Here is a 23,584-nt window from a genome sequence, read left to right as displayed (position 1 = left end):
TTAAAAAAAAAAAAATAGAACCACGCAACCATTCTCCACCCAAGATTTGCTTCCTATGTTTTATACTGTGCTTTAACTTTGGTGGGAAATGTTTGTTTTCATAAAAGGTCATGAGGCTTCTACAGATAAGCCCCTATATTAAACTATATTTAAAGGGATTGTAGTTCAAATCAATATGCACAGATACCAGTTTCCCACCTTGCCCTGTTTACTTGTCAGCAAAGCATCTTTGGGGTCTTCATGTTGTCCCAGAGCCTTGGTCTGAAATAGATCCCGAACAGGCACCCTAGAGGGCGCACTGCTTACATTTTCGGCAAGCAAGGCAACAGCGCTCACTCCCAGGCTCCATAAAAGGGGAGGAGGCAGATCAGTTTCCTCCTCTCATTGAGAAAGAAGAGGATTGGAAGGCCGGGCGTATAAAGCCGCGCAGAGAGCGTGAAACAAAGCAGTCGGCTCGGAATTGGACTTGGGAGGCGCGGTGAGGAGTCAGGCTTAAAACTTGTTGGAGGGGAGTAACCAACCTCCTCCTCTCGCTCTCCTCCTCGTCTGCGCCGCGTTTCAGGGGTTGCCCATCAGCCTTGTGATTTATTTTTATATCTGCTTTTTATAAAGAGAGAAATATATTTTCTTCTTAAGAGAAAATTCCTGTTCCAAGAGAAAATAAGGCAACATCAATGAAGGAGAGAAGAGCCAGCCAGAAATTATCCAGCAAATCTATCATGGATCCTAATCAGAACGTGAAATGCAAGATAGTTGTGGTGGGAGACAGTCAGTGTGGAAAAACTGCGCTGCTCCATGTCTTCGCCAAGGACTGCTTCCCCGAGGTGAGTGTGGCCGGCCGCGGCTTCCAGGAGGGGGTCGGCCAGCCAGTGGGATCCCAGTCCTGAGGTGGGCTTCCCCGCTTTCTCCCGTTTTTGCTTAAAAAAAAAAAAAGTCTTTCTCGCCCTTACTACTTTCCCCTGGTTAGACTGCGGGGAAAGGGAAAGTGCGCTGGAAACGTTTAGGGTTGGGACGCGCCTGCACATGGGCTGGCTAGCTCCTGAAACTTGTGCGTTCCTGTGTACATAACCTGGGGTTGGGAGATTCCGGTCAGCACGTCTGTGAGAGCCGGGTCGGGTGGGTGGGGAGTAGGACAGGGGTTTCGGAGAGGGTCTATGTGCTTAGTGTGTGGTCTGATGTGTGAGGGTTTTATTTCTTAATTGTGGGGAGCCGGGAGGCGAAGGGTGTTCAACGGGTGTCGTGCGTTTAAACATAACCTCTTTGCCCTCTTTCGCCCATTTTGTCTATCCAGAATTATGTTCCTACAGTGTTTGAGAATTACACGGCCAGTTTTGAAATCGACACACAAAGAATAGAGTTGAGCCTGTGGGACACTTCGGGTAAGAGTGGGAGGACCGCGTGGCGCTTGGGGCGGGTTTCCAGCCGCTGGGGGATGCGCGGCGGGTCTCGGGAAACCGCGCGCTACAAGCTGTCTGCGCCCCTCCATTAACTTTGGCCCTCCCAAAGGATTCCCACGGTCCCTGCTGGGCGAAAATTGTATCCCTTCTGGGCGGGGGCGGCAGACGACAGCGTGGACAAGGAGATGGCAATGGGGAGAGGAGGGCGCTGTGTGCTCGCAGGGTGACCCCGCCGTTGGAGCGACTAGTGGCTAGGTGGCCGGGAGCAATCTGCCCGCGGAGCCGTCGTCTAGTCGCCTTGGGTCGCCTTGGTGTTGCAGCGGCGCTGTGTGCGCCTGGGCGGAACCACCCGGCTCAAGGCGGGCGCCCCTCCTAGATCTAACCTGCTGGTTGGCAGGGAGGCGGGGAGCGCCGCGGGGGTGATGGGAGGCGGGAGAAAATCCCAGAGGCGACGCGGTTACGTGCAATTGCCGCTCTTGGAGGAGAGAAACTGAGCGCAGGAAGCCGCGGCGCCCGTGACGCCTACAGCCAGGAATGCGCTGGTGGCGCAGGGGCCGGGCAGCCGCTGGGCCTCCTCTTAGCGCCGCCGGCCGCCCGCGGCGCCTCGGTGGCCACCTGTACCAAGCCTCCCCTTTTTCCTCACTCCATCCCAGTGATCACGCCGTTCCCCCTTCACCACACCAGTCCCTCCTGACCTCTATTGCATCCCCTACTCTGCTTGCCTCCAAGGCCGCAGGCAACACTATTCGCCTTTGACCTTCCAGTCTACTTGAATTATTGGCGCCGCAGTGGGTTATATTCATTGGTCTGAGGTTCAAGGCCGGGTTATTGCTTTCCCATGCGCCCACCCACCTACCTGCCGCGCAGTGGTAGGGAGGGCTAGGTACCCTCCTGGTGGGAAGGCATCCGGCTCCCTGGCTGAGTTAGGGGTTTGGGCCAGGTCAAAGGCCGGGGAGTGGCAGGGGAGCACCATGTGAGGTCTTGGACTGGGACATAGGCACCCGCCGCCCTAACCAGCGGTGTCCAGCGAGTTTGTTTCCAAGAAGGGTGTCGGCTGTGCAAAAGCAGGACCCACTGGGAAGGCTGGGTAAAGGCCCCTGCGCTTAGGGCTGGGAATTTAGCAGGGAGCTGGGTTGCTGGTGGACCGAGCCAAATCCGGGGTGAAACCAGCGAGGAGGAACGCGCAAGTGCGAACAAGCAGGTTTGCTCTCAGGCTGGGAGGCCCTGCGGTGGAGCCGCGCCCAGCGGGGAGTGGCCTCGTGGAGGTGTTCCTGTGAGCTTCCCACAACCCTAAGCTTGAACCGCTGGAGCCCCCGAGGGGACGCGGGAGAGCAGAGAGCAAGAAAGGAACCAGACTGACAGGGTCGCCAGAGGCAGTCCCAGCACAAAGGCAAGCGAGAAGTCTCGCACGAGCGAGCGCCTCTCACGGTCGGTGCCAGATGCTCCGACTGCTGCAGTGAGAAGGGCTGATTTTGTTTCCCCCTGGAGTCAGGCTCTTTCTCCAGCCGTTCCAAGGGCAGCAGAATCAGGACTTTGCCGCCGTGTTTTCTGTTAGGGATTGTACGCAGACTCGAAACTATGGAGAAGGTGTTGGTAGACAGAATTCAAGTGGTTCCTTATTTCAGTAGTTCCCATCATCAGAATTATTATACGGCCTGATACTTACTGGGCTCTGATTCCCAGACGTACCATGGTATGTATTTGTTATGCCTACAGGATGGCACAGCTGGTGTGGTACCAATAATAAGCACCAGTACTCCCTGCCCCGACCCGCAGCCCTGTTTGGACCTAACGCACGATAAAAATTGTTTTGGCACAGGGTGGAGCAGTGGGTCTGATCCAGTCGTTGATACAAAGCTGTGTTTAGATCTTAGCTCCTGGTTACCATGGATTTCTGTGTGCAAATCCCCTACCTCCCTGGGTCTCATTTTCATCATCTGTAAAAAGAGGACACTGAGCTAGATGATGTGCAGGGTCTCTCCCACTGTATACTTCTTGGCTTTATTACGCTGGACAGGCAGGTCTTTTTGTTTCCCAGGATGTTGGCTGGCTTCAGCTCTTAGTCTTAGGGGATCTGGCATCCCTTGCTGGGGTTTTTACAGCCTACAAAGCAAGTCAGGTTCTGGGCAGAGCCAGGCTTCCTGGTGGATTTAGGAATGAAACCCATTTGGACAGGGAGGGGGAACGGTGGGATTATAGGAATGCTGGGCTATACATTTCCTATCTCAAGCTTCAAGAGTCACAGGACCACCAATGGATATTTTGAATTCGATGCCTAAAGGGCTAAATTGATTCTTTTAGGGGAGAAAAGGCACATTGTTTGATAAAGGTTAGAAAATAAAACAAAATGTGGGCAGTTTATAGTTGGAGGCTGTCCGTCGAATGTGCAGATAAATACCACTTCAGGTATCTTCATGCATTTAATCAAAACTCTACATAGCACAATGCCTTGCACACAGTAGTTATCCAATACAATCTGATGAATGAATAAATGAGTAATGATATGCATAGTTTCCAAGGAGATGAGGTTACCTGACATTTATTCACCCTGAATTACCTGTGCACAAAGAATGTCAACTTTATAAACATTGCCTTTCACCGAATTAGAGATAATCATCTGAAATGAAGTTTGTAGTGAAATAATCACTTGTCTTTTTGTTTAATGAAACCAAAACCTATGTATGTTTAACTAAAATATAAAGGTTTGAAAATGTGATTAAGAAAATTTTGTACTGCAAAATTATCCAGTAATGAAATCTTAGTTAGAATTTAGATTTAAACAAATGGAAAAAAGAGTCATAAGGGAATTATTTAGAATTCCATTATGTTGTTCATAAGGAGAAATGTTAGTTAGTTAAACATAGTCACCAAGCACTGCTTACTTAAATTCTAAGAATAGCCTGTTTCCATCAAAGGTGATTTGTTGTTTATATACAGCAGGAACCATTGCATCAGCAACTAATTATTTCAAGGATCTTTAACATTTTTCCATTTAATTCCAAGCTTTTCATGGCAAATTTCTGGACAAGACTATATTTTGGTAAATGTTTGACATTTTCTTTGCCCACTAAAATATTTATTTAGTTCAGATCGTAAAAATAATTGCATATGCTTTATGCCTCTTGATACATCTATTTTTTCCAAAGGCCATCAATTTAACTCTGGAGAAAAGATCCAAGCCAAGTCTATAAAGTTCTAAATGTCAGATAAATTGCACTTTTTATTTCCCTGCTAGAACTTTGTGAAGGAGACTTACATAGGAAAAAATGGGTGTGTCTGACTGCTCTTACATAGGGAGAGCGATGGGGTGAACATTGTCCTTTGAATGATACTTCCTGTCCTGTTTACTCTCCTAGCAGCAGGGCAACCATTTAAAAGACAGAAGTAGTTCTTCTCTTATCTGACCTCTTTAGTTGGACAGCTTCTCCTAAGGGGTCTACTTTTGCCCCCAGCAGTCATGATCATGCATAGGCAAAACTCTGACAATTTGGATGTGGGGAAGACTATCAAGTGAAAGTAGGATATGTGAAGTCGCTTTGCACCAAAAAAAAAAATAATAATAATAATTCATTTCCTGCTTTTTGAGGCACAGTAACTTAATATTTCCTTCCTTTCTCCCTTTCTCCATCCATCTCTTCCTTTTTTTCCACATCCACTATAAATAGGCCCTCTGTTAGACCTTACAGATACAGTGTTAGATTAAGTATGGTCCTGCCCCTAAGAAGCATACAGTTCAGGTGGGGTAATGGAGAAAAAGAAGCTCTTCCAGTTTAGCGTGTATTTCACTGACAACTCATAATGTACCCAATTTTGTCAGGTCCTTGAACCCCAGTGCCCTTTTCCACTTGGTTGCAATGGTTTTCCTTTCTCAGACATCCTAGGGCTTATAGATCCTCTGGATCCTCTTCAGATAGGAAACAGCTACCGCCCCTTCCCATTGCATACACCAGTTAAAGCAACTAAAAAAGGCATTTTGCCAGTTGATTCTTAGGGCTACAGTACTCCAGCCCCCCAACAAAAGTAAATAAAACCTTTGTAAAAATGCTGTAGGAATCATCTACGAGAGGGAATTTTTAAGGCCCATAACTTCTTCATTTTCCTAAAAAATATTTTTCATTATAAAATGAACATTCTTAATAGTTGCAGAAATGCTCCCATTGATTTTCAAATTTAACCCAATGAGTTTCAGCAAAACAATGGGTAATAGTTTCAATTGTGAAATAATAAGTAAGACCAAAGTAATTCTAATATCTTGTGCTTCAAAATTGGTCACATTTGCCAAGCATAGAAGTAATTTGTAGCATGAAGCCAAATGCCTACTAATAATAGAAACATAGTCATTTAAGGATCACCGTATCTTTTCCTAAGAGATTTGATTGCAGTGTAATTTCAGCACATGTGATTTAGGGAGTAATAATCATTCATTCCAGCTTTTAACCAAGGCAAGTTAATGCACATTTTATTTAAGGCTTATTATTAGTTTTAATATATTCAATTCAGCTGTTAAAATTCCCCACAATAACTATGCTATTGCCTCATGAACACTCTTTTGAATCTTGTCATGATCCAAGTTTCTTTCAAGCCCTGAGTGCTAAAGTCAGTACTTCCTATTTTAGTTTTTAGCATTATTAACAGTTAAGGTAGTATCCTTTATTTCTTAGAGAAAATGGGAGGAAAAATATCTTAATTACCCAATGGCCTTAATATGAGAACAAACTTCTCTATAAACAGAAGTCTATCTAAGTTGTTATATTTAGCTTATTATACATCAAGTATGAAGAATGGTCCTGGTGACAAGCTCTCTAATGAAATATTTCTTAATAGGGATGGAAATGGTTCAGCAGTATTGGAGATTAGTATATAATTAATCCAGAAAAGCAGCTTAAAAAGAGATCACTGCTCTCTCTCTCCCCCCCCCCCCCCCCTTTTTTTTTTGGTGATTTAGCATATAAACGAACACATCTAGACAAGACATAAAAATGATTATAAAGTCAGTAAACATGGTTTAGTGCTTTCTGTGTGCATACAATCTGCTAGATGCTATGGGAGGGGTACAGAACTGGGCGAGAGCAGCTTCTGCCCTTAGGTACTCACAGTTTCACCATGTGATAAGACAGACATGGTGAAAACACAAGTGACAATAACATTGAAAATATTCAGGCTTTCCCAAATGAACACAAGAAATCAAATGAGGAGCCCAGATTTTAAGTGTCAGGTGTTTAGGTGAGAGGAGATGCCTGTAGACTGAGATTTGAACAGGGTAAAGACATCCTTCTTCCCTGACAACCTTCTTTGAATACCCACAGGACAAACAGAGGACATAGAAAAACTTCCTCCTGTCTAGTGCTATAATACCTGTTTATAGGAGGGTGAACCTGGAGGTTCTAAAGCTGGATTTTTCCAGGAGCAACAAGATCCAAAGAGTTGTTGAAGGTCACATGGGTAGCCCAGGCTCCCTAACTCATGACTTAATGCTCATTGAGGCCCACCACAATTCCTTTCCTTTCTAGAAGTTGACTAAGTTCTAAGAAATTGCTAACATCCTTCCCACATGGAAACTTGCTTACATGTAGTGGCTCTCAGAGAAAACAAGATTCTGGAAGCTGAGAATTATAACTTAAATTAATCTTCTTGGAAGAAGGAAGAGGTTAAGAATTTACGAAGGAGCCAGAGAAGCATGGATGCTTGGGATTTGAATATCAAGTGTGAAATTGCAGGAAACCAGGCATTTCATCAGGTAGTAATGATCCATTGGAGCTTAGGGTTTCAACACTAGGTTTAATTCTTAACTTGAGTTCTTGAGTTTCCACACTGAAACTCTGTAAGAGACCTGGGTTAAGGTAAAACTGATAGTTTGTATGGTGGTTTCCAATAAGCAGTACATACAACTGCATTTGGAGATTTGTCCACCATGCAATAATTTCCATTTAAACCATGGAACCTCCTAAAAAAAGGGAGGTGGCAGTATGAATGCTCTTTCTATGTCTAAAAATCTGTCTGTAGATTTTTTTTTTTTTTAGCCCCATTTAGTGCTATTTTTTTTCCAATCTGGTTTCTCGCTAAGTTGCACATTTCAATGAAGCGTCCAAATTGGTCATTCTGATACCACCTGAAATAACCAGATGTTTCCTCATTAATCCAGTTCTTTTGCATGTAAATATGACACCAAGGACCAATACTTTCTCCAGTTAGCTCATGGTGCCTGGCGGGCTGTGCCAAATGAATTAGTCGTGGCTCAGTCATTTTCTGATGTCCTTTAAATGACTTCTCAGTTGCTACATATTGGCCACTTTCTCAGAGTCTCCCTTGGGAAAGCAGACATTTTATTGACATGGAACGTAGTTGCCTCAGAAGTTTGACCAGGTGTTGTGCACTTTGGTTTTGAAAAATGAGCCTGATGACATAGTTTGTGGAAAGATGAATTCACTCATGGGATTCTACTCCAAGAAATCTGACTCTTAGATATCATATGAAACAAAACCTTGAATCCATTATCCCTATTTACTTTTAGGCATATAAATATACATACACTCTTATCCCTAAAGCTCTTGACTTAACCATGGTTCCACTGTCAGTAAAATTTTTTGATTCTTACATATTTTTAAGTTTCTCAATAAGATTAGGAGTTTAAAGCTAAACCTTTATTTAAAGGCCAACATGTCTATCTGTGTGACTTTCCAATTTTGTATCTGCATTGCCCCCAGAAATAGAAAATATTTATTCCATCTTAATAGCAAGACATAAATGCTCACAAAATTTTATAAGATCTGTTCATAGTTCCTATTATCTGAATCCATGGAAGAAACAAACAAAATATTCTTCCTGAGAGTGTTTGTTGCATATTTGCAGGCATGGTATTTGTTGTGCAGACTACTTGAAACAAGAACTAAACAATCTTACACCGAGTCAGACACCAAAGATCTGCCCAGACTTGATTCACATTCTTGAGATTGCTGCTAATTTAAACCTTTTACTGTGATTAGAGATGGCATGAGGAAATGCAATCTTGTAATAATTGGGCAGATCAGGCCCTCTCACATGTTAGCTGCTGCTGGGTTCAGATGTGCTCGTGGTGGTCACTAAAAATACCAAAAGTTAATCTACTTTTCTCTGCCAAAAATATGCAATAGCTTTAACTTACTGTTCTTGGTAAAAATTTCTTAAGGGGAAAAGGGAAGCTTTTCAAATGAAGGTTCAAGTTAAATAAATTATATTTATGAAATATTCAACAAGAAGAGTTTTCAGTTCTCTGACTCCTCTAAAGCCTCACAGTGTTTAAACTGGTATTTTGCAAAAGGTTCCATAAAGCCTCCCTTTTGGGCATGAATCTTCTCACATATTCATTTAAGTATGTACATATATGGTGTGTTCTATCTTTGCGAAAGGGTGACTTCAGCAGGCAGGTATGTGTCTGAAGAATTAGTTTCTGGGTGAGGCACGTTGTGACTATTCTTTGGCTGGAAATTTTGTTCTCACCCAGAATTAATGATCTTGAATATAAAGATGGGTAGATCTGAAATTTCAAAAGCGCTCTAGAACTTTGCTGATGTTTGCCAAACTTGAGCAACTCACAGAATCCCAAGTGCACACTTGTTCCAGTCTATCCCCAGCAAAGCCTTTCAACTATGTTTTCTGGGTGAGGGGGGCACACATTTTGCATATGTAGTGTAGTTGTTTCTTTACAATATAGAGTTTCCCAAAGTTTTCCCTTCAGAGGTCTGGCAGGTTACTTAAAAAGGTCCTTGGAATAGAGTTGTGAGCTTAGAAAAGTTTCATACAGTACCAGAGAAGTGCTGCATCTGAGAATTTCCACATGCATTAGGCTATTCCACATGCTGAAAAAGAGTTTTATTTGACACGCAAAACGCAGTTCCTAAATGTTACTGGACTTCAGTCCATTCTTCGGTACTAGAGCACATACTCTATGTATAGCAGCACCTACCATGTACTGCACTGAAAGTTGAATACTTTCATACTTAGTAAAAAATGTTGAGCCCTCCTGCTTGTGTTGTGTTTAGTTCTATAGTTAGCACCTTGGGAGTTTTTCATGTGCATCTTTAAGAAACACCTATAGAAGTTAATTTTTTTTTTTTTTTTTTTTTTTTTTTTTTTCCTGTTTGGCTTCACAGGGTGTTGTAAGACTCTCCTGGAGGGATATAGGAGTTAGGGGCAGGTATTGTTCCTGCTTTACCCACTTACTTTCAGCTGCTTCCTTTGGTGTCCTTTCTGCCCCTCTATATTGCTTCTCACGTCACAGAATCATTTCTGGAATTCCTCTTCCTTTTCTTTTGGCTTGTGTTATCTCACGCATGCCTGTGATTCCACCATGCCCTCTCCAGCTTTGCTTGCCTTTCTTCCTTTGTGCAGTTTCTTGGACTTTCTGGGGAAGAAAAGGAAGAATTCCAAGTGCTTAAACACAGAGTAAACACTGTAATGTTACACAGGAGGGGTGTGTGTGTGTGTGTGTGTGTGCGCGCGCATGTATGCGTGTGCGTGTTTGTTTTTTTGTTTTGCTTTGTTTTTTTTATCCTGAAAGTCCTGCTGAGCTGATGAATTACATCTTTCCTGGTGGGACAGTTCTTTGATAATTCTACATAAATATTTTTCACTATGAAAAAATAGGGACAATAGACACTGCTATCTATGACAGGATAAACTTAACCTATCGAAAATAATGGTGAATAAATGGTCTTGTTATTTTAAATAAATTACTCTTGTCATTGCCAGTCAAATTATGCTTATAACTAAAAAATATGGGAATCAGGTTTACTAGTACCTTTGGACACTCGTGTTGATCTAAAAGCAGCACTGTTCATTAGCAAAAGTAATAGAACGGGATCAAAGTGTCATCCCTAATTAGATCATGTTAAAGCTCTTAAAAATTACCTGTCTACCTCCACAAGCATGGTGGTTTATTCTTATAAACCTTTGCACTACATACGTATTTTCACTCGTACTGTTAACCAGGTAAAAACAAAAGCAGATACAAACTTCCCTGAGAATCTGGTTTAACTGGAGAACTCTGTTTCATTTTAAAATCAGGCCAGAGTCTAAATTTTGCAAATACCTGGATGTATGCACTAAGCACAGAAGCCAGCCCCACTGGATTTTAGTAGGTAGCAGTCTCCAGCAGGTGACACAGGGCTGAGCACAAAGCCAGATCTCCTTTGTGGCCATAAAATGGGTGGGGGACGGGAAACATAGTCTACAAAGGGAGGGGTATTCCCAGCAGTCACTTGGTGACCTGAATGTTGAAACCATTCCTCAGGATTTTCCTGGCAGTCTCAATTTCAATTAAACTCTTTCATCCTCTTTGTATTTCTTCAATCGCTTTTCCTAATTTTTGTATTTGGAAAAGATGGTCTCCATTGTCATAGAGTAGTCTTACATCTGGAATTAGCAGTGAGTACTCTCACATCATACAAATCGTATCCTGAAAGGTGCTGGTAGGTACCTGAAAATGTCCTCTAAAGATACCAGGTCTGCTTGTACTGGGAGCTCTCCACAGGGAGAGAGCGGTTTTTCCTATTGTGAGTGACTTCTGGGAAAAGAGATCTCTGCAGCCTCGTTAGGTTTCTGACAATCCTAACTGTTGGCAGCTTTGCCTTCCTGGGTCTGGGATCAAGTCGTCTCTTGCTGACTTTGAGGAGCAGAGGAAACTCTCATATATGTGTCCAGTATTTGGAGCTCCACTCTTATGATCTAGAATTTTCTGACTCCCTGTTTGGAAAGAGTCATTCAAATGTTTACAGCAGGCGCTGTGCTAGAGTTAGACTTTGGACACAGAAACAGGAAAGGTTCTAGTTGAAAAAGTGTGAACTTCTCAGAGCTAATACAGAAATACTAATGTAGCCATAAATAGTGTTCAACCATCTAGTTTCTGATGCCTCTTGAATGTTCAAATGAGTGAACTATTTGTGAATTACTCTCTTCACCTCAGAGTTCTTTCAGCGACTGAAAAGGCAGCCACAGCTTGTCATTTTCAGAGACAGCCTCATTCTAATATACTTTCATACTTAAAATGACTTGACTTTTTAAACTCTAAACCCTTTAAGCTTTTGAGAAATATCTTTTAGCTGTCAGCCTCTGCGCTACCAGGGTTCTGGTTCCAGATGTGGGTAGGCAGCTGCTGCAGCTCTTGAACAGCTCTGACTTAATTCTCTATTTATTCACACTTTTCTTCCTGATTCTTGTAACTTTCTTTTCTTCCTTGCTTAGCAGACACACGTGGCTTGAAGTTGTCACTCTCCATCGTAAAGCAGCTAGAGAAAAAGCTGCACTGTTGCCTGGGGTTCCACAGCGGATGCCAGGGACCCAGTGTACTGTGTGAATACAGGGTGATGCCCCGTGACTGCAGTGCCTTTTAGATCACAAGAACAGCTTCCAAGCAAATGTTGTTTTGATAGAAATATAAACAGTGATATTTTTTAAAGCTGCTTTTTAAGTCTCTCTTCCTGACTTTGCCTGTTGAGGTTTTGATTTATCAGGGGACAACATGTCCTGTTTTTCTGCTCAAAATGGAAAGTGATGTCAAATTGAAATAGACTTTTAAAAAGAGTTTGGTGGTTTAGATTTTCTTTTTCTACTCTGGAGTCAGATACATACGTGTGTATATATTTGCCTAGTAAAATCATTTTCATGTGAGGCTTGTGAAATGTCAGTATACGGAAAACGATTTCTTAAACAAGCAGCATTTGGCAGGCTGTATTTAGTTTTCTAGTCAATCACTTCATAACTATTGGCCTCATGTAATTGCCCATCCTTTGGAATTCTTAAAGAAATAGAAAAACGTCCTTGATTGACTAGAGAGTTCTGTAGTTAAAGTAATTGGCTGGTGCCTTGAATGTTTAGGGTACCCTGGATTTAATTCAGGTTAAGATCCTTGGATCATGCCTTAGCGTCACTCTCAGAGATGGGACTCTGTAAAAAAGTGACATGATCCTATATGACATTTATTACATTCTTGGTTGTAACAGGAAGAAAATTTGTAGAGGGTTTGGCAATAAGTTAAAATAAGCAAGCTCAAAGGTCCATAGCCTATCTAAACTTACAACTTGGAGATGGGGTAACACTGTGGTTTCTCTTTGCGTAGTTGAACCCTCCCTCTTCCGCTCTCCCTCATTCACCCCCATCCTGCTGTCCGATTTATCTTGAGTTTAGGTCTCTTTCCCAAGAAGTAGTTCAGTTTCTGATTCTTTTTACCACTCATCTTTTAACAGTAGCGATAATACAACCATAATACCCATAGTGAATACATATTGATCCCTTACTAAAAGCCAGGCACTGCCTGGGTTTACTTAATCTCAGGTATGTATGTTGTCAGCATCTTCATTTTATGAGTGAAGAATCAGAGGCACAGCTACCTTGCCCCCTCCCTCTTTAGTGGTGGAGGCAGGTTTGCACTCAAGACCACCTAGCTCCAGATGCTTCCCTACTTCACCCAGGTAACTTCAGGCCCTAGTCTTTGAACCATAAAGATTTCACCGTAAGATCTAGGCCCTCCTCTTGAATTTATGTCAGATACATGTGAGGCTTCATTCATCATATACTTCTAAGCAGGCTTTTGTGTGTCTGTTTGAATTCTTTTCCAAGAATTAGGGGAAGTGGGGGTCGGGTCATGATGTGACAGTCAAAGGACTTAGCCCAAAAGGGTAGAGTTAATGCATGACAGACAAGGGGACTCTCATCTGAAAATCTGTGTATCTTTGTTCCTTCTCAGGTTCTCCTTACTATGACAATGTCCGCCCCCTCTCTTACCCTGATTCGGATGCCGTGCTGATTTGCTTTGACATCAGTAGACCAGAGACCCTGGACAGCGTCCTCAAAAAGGCAAGTGCTGGGGAATGATGACACACTTCAGTACTAGGTGATATATAAATAGAAACATGGGGATTGCTGGGGAACTCAAAGACTCTAGTCAATTCCCTGCCTTACAATTTGTAATTAAACACTAGAAAGCACTCTTTCACACCAAAATGGGGTTTCCACTTTTTGATGATGAACAAGCTTGAAATTTTATTTCATGAAGCTCTGAAACAAAATACCTTTCAAGGGCCTGCGTGTTTGTCCTTCGGGAGAAAATGGTACAGCTGAAAACAGTTATATTTGATTACTGTCATATTCATGTCTTACTTCCTTCTTTCAGTGACTCAACCGATTGCACCTTAGTTTACAGATTTACATTTGACCTCAAGTCAGTTAGTGAAAGGAATGCAATAATGGCTATTTTAATAAACTGTGTTTTAGTTATGGTATTATTAGAAACAGAAATGGAACTAGTATAGGAGGAATAGGTATGTGTCCAATGTGAATTGTCTGATGATCAGGTATCTGTCTAGTAATTATGATCAGGTATCTTTCTAGTAATGTAGAAGCAGTGCTTGTAAACATGTTATATATTATAATATACACATCGTTTATGGAGGCAAAGGTTAGTCAGGTTCTGTAGGTGAAGAAGGAACCTAACTAAGGAAGCTACGGATGGAAGGAACCAGAGGGAGATCAAGAGGAAGAAGACCTATTACAGGATGGGTCACAGGAAGTAGGGAGGCCAGTGGGAGGAAGGGGCATTTCCTGACCTCCAACAGCAGGGACTAAGCCTCCAGGTAGTTGTAGAAGGCACGTGCCGTGTAAGTCCATGGATCAGCATTTATTAGCCACTAGCTATTTTCTCAGAGCTGGCCTGTGTGCTGTGGGGCTTCAGGATCAGACCCTTGGTGGAGCACTCCCTCTCCTCCACGCACTGGCTTAGACACCGGATGTGGCTGAGAGCAAGGCAATGTCAGCTGAGGGGTGAGCCATGCAGCCCAGTCTGAGTATGGTATGGATTAAGAAAGACAAACATGCAGGTGTGCCTAGGTTGGTTTTGTTTTTTTGGTTTTCATTTTTAGTGGAATTTGTTTGTATTTTGTGTGTTTTTATTGGTTTACATTCCTCTATTATATTTGATTGCTTGGCTTGTGTGTCATTGTGAAATCAGGATTTGAAGTATAATCATCCTTCTGTCTCTACTAAATATTACAAACAGAGTTCAATAAAATATGACTTTCTTAATAGATCAAAGGCTCTTTTTCCCTTTTTAGCTCCTTTCAATTTTGAGTAATACATATCTAACACAAATAATGCTAATGCTTGTCAAATCCAGGCAGGAATACACCTTTTCTGTCTTTAATGCTTGTAAACAATTGCTAGACATGCAGAGGGAGGCCAAAGTCATTACACAGCTGAAGAGCAACATAACAACATGTCTAGTTCTGTCTGGAGATAAAAGGGGTTGCTTATTTACTGGAGATTTTATTTGATGTAGTATCAGGCTATGCATAATTTATGATGAAAAGCCTTTCTCCTGTTTTATTTTGCTTTTTTCTTCTAAGACCAAATGAATAGTGACTTTGGCCTTATAGATATTAATGAGTATGTTTTACATTCCTGTGAGGTTTAAGGCTCATGATAACCCCTGTGGTTTGTCTTGATTAATGGAAGCCTTTAAGTCCTTCACTATCAAAGAGGAGGTTAGAATGACTTGAAGTAGGAAGAATTTCTTTTTTTTTTTTTTTCCAGTTCACCTTCCACTTCTAATGCTAGTGCCACCTAGCATATGGTAGGTGTTCCTACATAATTCTGAAAGGAGTGAGGGAGAGAGGGAAGGAGGGAGGGAGGGAGGAAGGAAGGAAGGAAGGAAGGAAGGAAGGAAGGAAGGAAGGAAAAAAGGAAGAAGTGGACACAATGGGCTCTTATGAAAAGTATATTACTCCTTTGAATCCACTGGTGTACTTTACACTAGAGTTCATTAACCAAAGTACACCCCTAGATTTGGAGATGTCTCCTCTAGTGATCTTTTAAGTTATTCTTGCAGGATGTCCCTCTTATCTTGTGTTGTACTTAATACATGACTTCATCACCCCCAGTATTCTGTGAATTTCTTTCCAGAAGACACAGCTATGTCTTAATCATCATCATGGCCACAGTACTTTGTAGAACACTTACATATTTGTGAACGTGGGTGGGAAGAGTCAGGCGCCACTTCCCCATCTCAGCCTCTCCAGGCCCTGCCCTCAAAGGCCAAAGATCTCCTGTGACCACCCTGAACCCTTGACTCCCATGCTGTTGCAGAGCTCAAGCTTGAGGAAATGAAGCCACAAAAAGCCACTTGCTTGTTCTTAAAGAGGACAGTTGGAATTCCAAGCCAGGCATTGCTGAGGGTGCTAATAATTCTTGTTAGATCATGAAACAACTAGACAAATTGGAATAGATTGAAATAATTTTAAACTAATTCGAAGGCATATGAGCTACAGGACCGGCTGCCTTCCCAATCACCCAAGAGATGTTCCTTTGCAAATGTCATGATCTGTGTTGATGGAACCATGTGAACAGAAACTCTTTCAAGGCAGGATGTTCTGTTTTATTAACTATCTCAGGTACTTAAATAGAGCCTCAGCTCGCGGTGGCATGCTTCAGTGTTTCATGATGGGATCAGGGAATGCATACTTGTGCTAGTGTTGCCTCTGCCTTATCCCCAGCCTTCTAGTTAAGGAGGATCAGATCCACACATCGAAGGATGTGGTCACTTGTTAGGATATATAATTATTCTTAAGACACATTTATCTTTCAGAGACATGCCAATAATTAAGACATTATTGAAGCTACCTTTGGACAACATCTACCAAATCTCTTTCAGTAGCAACAGATGAGTCACAGAGAGGGAGAATGGATCATAATATACATAATCATTCTCTAATGCTTAAAAACTCGTAAAACTTCACATCTATTCAGGAGATGAATGCAAAGTTTGCTTCTTCATCTCAAGGGACACTCCTTTTTTAACGTCTTTTTTGAGTTTCATTCCAATGTCTGTCAGTGGAGAAATGGTTTTTATGACATGGATGCCATTACTTTGTTCATTTTTAATCCTTTTTTTTTTTTTCTGTCATAGTGGAAAGGTGAAATCCAGGAATTTTGTCCAAATACCAAAATGCTCTTGGTCGGCTGCAAGTCTGATCTGCGGACAGATGTTAGTACATTAGTAGAACTCTCCAATCACAGGCAGACGCCAGTGTCCTATGACCAGGTATATATGTTGCCCATGTGCAAACGTGAATTTTAGAAAGAGTGAAAGAAATGGACTGTCACTCACAATAAATAAAATAAAAAGTAGCTGCTTTTCTAAACGCTCAGCCAGTGGTCAGTTGTGAAATTTAAAATGCTGTCGTTTATTAGTGTAATTACATGATATTTGGGTATATAAACAGTTGATATGCTAACCTTGTATATTTCTGCAACTCCCAGTAGGTTTAAAGTTCAAAAGGTTTAACAGAGAATGTGGTCCAGATTAGTAATACTCTTTAAGAGAGGTAATCTGATTTTACAGTTGGCAGCACAATAATAAGGCTGTTGCCAGTAAACTGTAGCACTCCATAACACCATCTTTCAGAGGGTCTTCATTTCTATAGGCATTTCCCCCAAGTATTTAGAAATGAGAATCAATTTCAAAAGCTCATTCTCGTAAAACCTACAACCAGAATCTAAAGAGAGTTCATGTTGAAATACCAAAATTGTATTAAGAATCATCATTTTAAATACTGCAGTCTTCTTAGTCTTCCATTTCTCATTAGCAAAAATTTGGTATTTTACATGAGTAGTTTTGGTCGATGTGCCCATGTTTATTGTTGCGTATATTGGTGGTATGGTTCACACTTAGAAATTACATATTTTGTGTTTGATACAACAGATGTCACAATAGTATTATTCCTTTCCTCAACTTATTTTGGCCCTAAGTAAGATACAATCACGTACATTTCAAAATCGATTTTAAATTTCATTCATTGCCCCTGTTTTTGGTACAACCTAGTCACTAGTCTTGAATGCCATTTACCCTCAAGAAAAGAGAAATGGAGTCCCCCCAGGAGATGCTGGAACAGGTTCTCAAGGCCACATCGCCACAGCCAGAGCTGTGTGGAAAATGTGGAGTTCATGTTCATGACCTTCAGCTAACTTACTTCACCAGTAAGATTCTCTGGGCCATTCCATGCTTGCTGTGACCCTGGAAAGCCTGAATAACCAGTTAACTCTTGCTTGCAGTTGATAGTGAAGATGAATCACCTCGTTAGCTCCACTCTACACTTCTTTGAATCACCTCATATTAAGTGTTTGATAATGAGTGTCCTCGTTTGTTAAGATCAGCCTTTAGCATTTATTCAGAGCTCTAACACCTCTAATGAGCCATGAGAGTTGGACATCTTCGCGATTGGCTCTTGACTGCAAATATTTATGAAGTAATAAATAAGGCAGTTCAAATTTTAACAACTTTTATTTTTGGAGTGACACTTGGAAAATTCAGTTAACATATCAGTAAACGTTTCGCAATGCATTATTATTTTGTGGTATTAGAAGACACTAGCTAACTTTCCCCCAAAGTCTTACTGCTGATTAAAATCCCTTCTTTTGCTTCTCAGGGGGCAAATATGGCCAAACAGATTGGAGCAGCTACTTATATCGAATGCTCAGCTTTACAGTCGGAAAATAGTGTCAGAGACATTTTTCACGTTGCCACCTTGGCATGTGTAAATAAGACAAATAAAAACGTTAAGCGGAACAAATCACAGAGAGCCACAAAGCGGATTTCACACATGCCCAGCAGACCAGAACTCTCGGCAGTTGCTACGGACTTACGAAAGGACAAAGCGAAGAGCTGCACTGTGATGTGAATCTTTCATTATCTTTAATGAGGACAAAGGAATCTAGTGTAAAAAACAACAGCAAACAAAAAAGGTGAAGTCTAAATGAAGTGCACAGCTAAAGTCATGTATACCAGAGGCTTTGGAGGCGTTTGAGAGGATACTCATCTTTTTGGAATCCTGTCCTTAGATTCGGCATGTAGACCAAGTGGTGAGAAGTGAATACATGGAAGAGTTTTGAAGTGTGACTTGAAAAATATGCCAAAAAATGGAGATACAAATGAGCTAGAGGAAGATGAGGGGGGATGCGAGTACCTCCAAGAAGAAAAATCACACTCTGAATGGTGCTTGCATTTTTGTTGGTTTTTTTTTGTTTGTTTTTGTTTTTGTTACAATCTATTCATGGATCTCTACTTTGATTTAATTTTTAAATGTTTTAATCTCCTTTACAAAAAGTATATGTTAATATACTGTCCTCACTGGGGAACTGGCACTGTGACCTTAGCATTTAGTTTTCTAGAGGATGTGATCTAATTTCTTTCTAGCTCATCATTAAAATGGAAATTGTATCAGGACCCATGGGGATATATCCAGAGGAAAACTTCATGAGGCGTTGAAATCTTGCCTTCCTGAAGATAGCTGAGTAGAATGGTTCTAAGGAAAGCCTTTGCAATCTTGCAAGATTTGTAGACCAGCACTACAAAGATCGCATAGATCAAATAGGAAAAAAAAAGTGTCGATTTTTATTCAGTCTGATGGTTCTGTTCTTCATTGTGATTGTCATTAAAAAGTGGTAAATTGCTCAATGTAATATTTTTGTGCGCTGTTTAGAAAAGAAGTTGTGTGATTTTTTTGCCATCGTTGATAAAAATGCAAAGTCAAATAAAAGGTGTCTTGGTTTGACGTCATAGAATGATCCAAGGAGAGAAAAAAGGTAGTTACTGTTTTCACCAGAAGAGGTAATGAGTGAAGGAAAGAATAGTAGCGGAAAGCACAGTTTGTGAGTAAAGCTGTCTGGAATTAAGCTACCAAAAATACAAAGCAAAAGGACTATTATTTTGGGTTGGAGCTCCAAAACTGGCAGCATCTGATGATCTGTTGGTTTATTTCACTTTCATTAAATGAACATTGATGAGAGAAGAACTCACTTACCCAAGCTTTAGAGAATCCCTAGTGGAAGATTATATAATAGAGTTTCAGTCCTGACACAACACCAGGGCATTTCTAGAGCATGATTGCTAAAACCTCACTAAGCAGACGCAGCCAAGGTCCATGTTCAGCACTTGGTCGCTGTTGTTACGTAAAATAATAAGCATTTAAAAGAGTTTACAGATATTTTTGACCAGTTCATTTTAGAGATTATTTCAGAGAAGAAACCAGATCTGACCTGTTTATTGTTGGCGCTTGTTGAAAACGAGCTTTCTTTCCCATGATAATGCTTCGTTTTTGAAGTGTTGAAGCTGTGCTCCCCTTAAATTGTGGCAGGAGAGATTAAGGTAATTACAACACTCAGTTCTATGTCTTACAAGCACTTTGTTTTGTCTCTGCAAGAAAATACGATTCCAGTCATTTCCCATAAAATACAGACATTTTACCAACATAATATGCTTTGATTGATGCAGCATTATGCTTTGGGCAGTATTACAAAATAGCTGGCAAGTGCTTTCTGTATTTAAATATTGTAAAAAGAAAATAAGTTATAACTGTTATAAAGCAGAACTTTTGTTGCATTTTTTAAACTGTTGAAGTCACTTTGTATGTTTGGTCAATGTTTCTGCAGTATTTATTAAAACATACTTTTTTTTTCTTCAAATAAAAAAGTAACCATGTCTTTGTCTAAATGTGATCTGTCTTTTATTACCTGCTTCCTGATTTCGCTGTTTAGCTTTGTTCTTTAACATAGGTGATTACAGAATCTGGCCTAACATTTTCTGAATGAGAAGGCTTTGAATTTTTTAATTCTTCATAGTAGTAACAGATAAACCTGCATATATAAAAGGTTTTCATGATGCTTTCAAATCACAAGAAAAAAAATGGGGCATAATTAGATTAAGTGATTTGATCATATACAAAAAAGAGCCCTGATACTGCGTAAGATTAACTTGTAGAAAATATGGAAGTCTTCAAGTATTTAAGAATGAAGCAGTATGATGCAGTCTCAAGTCACAGGTTTAACGCTAATACGAGCCTAGTTTGCCTCTCTGCCCTGTGGGGTCCTGAGCCTTGGTCTTTAACCCATGCCACCTCGCAAGGCACGTCCATGTCCTTGTTCACAGCGGTTGTGGGGATGACCCAGCACACAGCTTTTGCAGCAATTGGAAGGATAAAAAAAAAAGCAAAACAGAAACTGTCTTGCATATGGCAGTAGCATCTTTAAATAACACAGTACAACATAGTACAAGTTTCCCCACTGACCTGGGAGATGTACAGTAAGCATGGAACTTACCTTAAAATAGAGAACTATCTCCCCATAAATCCAGTTGATTCTCAGTCTTCAGCTAAAATACTTACATATAAGTTTTACATAAGTGTCCAAGAATACTCTGTGGGATTTTTAAAACTGCTTCTTTCTACACAGCTAAGCCACTTCATATTTAAAAAAATGCATCCTTGTGGCTTCTTTTTTTCTGAGTGGCTTTGGGAATCTTGGAGGTAGAGTTATTTGCTTGGAAATAATTCTCAGAAGCCCAAAGCAAAGGGGGAAGCAAAGAATGCAGCATGAGTGAACAAATTAAAGCACACTGACATTGTGAAATGGCCTTATAAACAATTTTAAGCACAGAGATTTACTGAAAATGTCTGTAACTCATTCTTGTTGTCATCAAACAGTAAAGGAAATAAAAGTACTTTCCAAATCCTTGGTGTTGAGTAACTTCTGAGCATAATGTCTAAGTCGGGCTTGCAAGAAACTCATTTCTCAACAATCACTGGCATAGAAAAATAAAAAAGTAAAAAGCTGAGGTTTTGCTGACCTTGGCAGTATTTTATATGCTGTACAGTAATGTTCCCCTCTGGTCAATTGTTCTTTCCTAGCAGCTTTAATTTGTTGAAGCGGAAGAAAAACGTTTGTCTTCAGCCTTGGGCATGGATGCCTTTCTTTTCTCTGACTTCTTGCCTTAGCAAACATTTCTTCTAAGCATTCTGTGAACATTCCTTTCTATTGATTAATGATCTTGGTTAATGCCTTTTTAAATACTAAAAGGTGGTTTTCAAACTCTGAGTAAGACTTACACTGTGTCTCATTTTAATCTTTTACAGGAACAGTTTCTCCGAATCTAGTCTTGCAGGGAGCCTGTCTTAGGTGCAGACTTAGAAATAACTCAGGGAGTTATTTTTATTAGAAAGAATTTTTTTAAATGACCTCATCTTCTAACCCTCCTGAAACTCTTAAAACTGCTTATCCTTTTTCTGCTGGGTTATTTCGACACCAGCATTCTGCTAATCTCAAAGTTTTTATTTTTACCATTTTTCTATTCACCAAATATTTATTGAGTGCTTACTACATGCCTGACACTTTTCTACGTCTGGCACATTATCATGAATTAAATTCGATCTCTGACATGGGGAATTTATAATGTAGTAGTGGGAAGACAGTCACCACCCCCAAACTATAGTACACCAGATCTGCTTGTCATTTCCATTGACATTAACTGAATCATAGAAAATGGGTAGGCACTAAATATTCCAATACATAGCCAGGCATGTTAATGCAATAGCCACATATGTTACACCACATATGTAATGCTATCATTGCAACAGGAATTTTCTAGTGCATCCTAATGCCTGTGGCCCATTTATAGTGATTGTAGCAAGGCAATGTGAATGACAAGGTAGCCAGTCATCATGGCAGTGTTTGCACAATGAGCATAGGTTTTTGTGGCTGGTTAGAAGTCCAGTAGGAGAAAATTTTCCTCCACAATTGAGCATGAACAGCTCTTAAACAGTCATCTCATTGTTTTAAAATATGCTAGCATTACTATAGATTCGTACTCTCTTTCTGCTGTGATATCTTCAATTGCTGAGTATATTAAAAAAGAAATTAAACTAATGTCTGAAATAAATGATATAAAATTCGATTATAAAAATAAAATTAATTCTTAGGAGATGATAAAAAGACAAAGTAAGCATTCTGGTTAAACATGGAGAACGCGTTATTTATCTAATGTTGAAAATACATATTTTTGGCAGTCCAAAAGATCTCTTAAAAAGTGTTTGCTAGCAATAAATTCTAAGGCTCTTTGTCTCTGCCCCACTGGCAACACAGGGAATACAGGGAAATTTTTATTCTGCTGAACCCCAGAATGAAAATGTGCGGAAATGGCAAAGCCAATTCACTCTTCAGGACTTTACTTTTGGACTTTTTTTTTTTTTTTTTTTTTTTTTTTAAGGGATCAATAGTGATTTTCCTCCTTGAACACTGACGTACTGACAGTGGGCCTCTACAAGACAACTAAATTTTTAAAAAGACATTCCATGATAAGAAATGGAAATTGGGTCAATATATGGTCAATCCTGCCGTCAAAGTAAGAGCTAACACTGAAATTGCACAAATTATGCACCAGGGGCTGCATTAAATGGTTCACATAACTCACATATTTCCCACTACAAACATATGCAGTAAGTTAAGTATCATTAAGTTCCCGATTTTGCAGATGAGAAGACAGATATTTTCTCCAAGGTCATGTGGAAGAACAAAGATTGGAACTCAAGCAAGGCAGTCTGCTGTGCAATTTCAAGCTCTCTACCACAACACCATCTTGTCACGAATACTTCACGTGTGTAGCATGGTTCCCCAGGCACATGAAAGCTAAACTCTACGGCCGTACACCTACGGTCTGAGCCCCCATGTAGCCACATACCCTGGTCTCCCCTGCACCTTCCTTGTCCTTCTTTGATTCTGACCTTCTCCTGAATCCTGTGACTCCACCGTCTCCTCTTTTCCCCTCTGCCTTCACCTCTGTGTTTGCTCTACTTCTTGGGTGGTGAGATCATTGTGAGAGGACAATGAAAGGACCAATGATGGTTGACACACATGACCTGTCACAATCCAGGGACTCTTGAATTGTGCTAGAAGTAAGAGGTTCCACAGCAATAGTTTAAGAATCTTCAGCCTGAAATGGATGCTGTAGATGCCCACATTAAAAGCAGTCAGCTACAGAAGAGAAAGAGATTTGGCATTGTGGTTGTAGAGCAGCTACTGAGTTGTGTCTTATATTTGGTGGGCCAGATGTAAAATTGATAGTGTAAATACTGATGAAAGATGAGCAGCTACATTAGCCACAGTCTCCTGATTGCAGATTCCTTATTTTGAGGAAACCAGTTGCAGGGGGTAAGGGAGGTTCTTCATTACACTTAGTTTCCCTAAAATGTACCATCAAATTGCTGTTTAAAGTGTTGAAGAGCAGCTGATATGGTTTGTCTCTGTGTCCCCAACCAAATCTCATCTCAATTTGTAATCTGCACATGTCAAGGGAGGGACCTGTAATCCCCACGTGTGGAGGGAGGGAGGTGACT

General features: G+C 40.8%; 1 protein-coding gene across 1 annotated transcript; it reads left to right on the top strand.

Moving 5' to 3' along the window:
* The first annotated feature begins 383 nt into the window (after window positions 1-383).
* RND3 (Rho family GTPase 3) lies at window positions 384-19,439 on the top strand. The gene is made up of 5 exons (XM_023217453.2): window positions 384-824; window positions 1,292-1,379; window positions 13,117-13,226; window positions 16,330-16,464; window positions 17,849-19,439. The coding sequence occupies exons 1-5, from the start codon at window positions 675-677 to the stop codon at window positions 18,098-18,100; spliced, it is 735 nt and encodes a 244-aa protein (XP_023073221.1). The 5' UTR covers window positions 384-674; the 3' UTR covers window positions 18,101-19,439.
* The last annotated feature ends 4,145 nt before the right edge of the window (window positions 19,440-23,584 follow it).

Source organism: Piliocolobus tephrosceles, chromosome 11 (genome assembly GCF_002776525.5).
Source record: "Piliocolobus tephrosceles isolate RC106 chromosome 11, ASM277652v3, whole genome shotgun sequence".
NCBI lineage: Eukaryota > Metazoa > Chordata > Mammalia > Primates > Cercopithecidae > Piliocolobus > Piliocolobus tephrosceles.
This window is presented reverse-complemented; position numbering and strand designations above follow the sequence as displayed.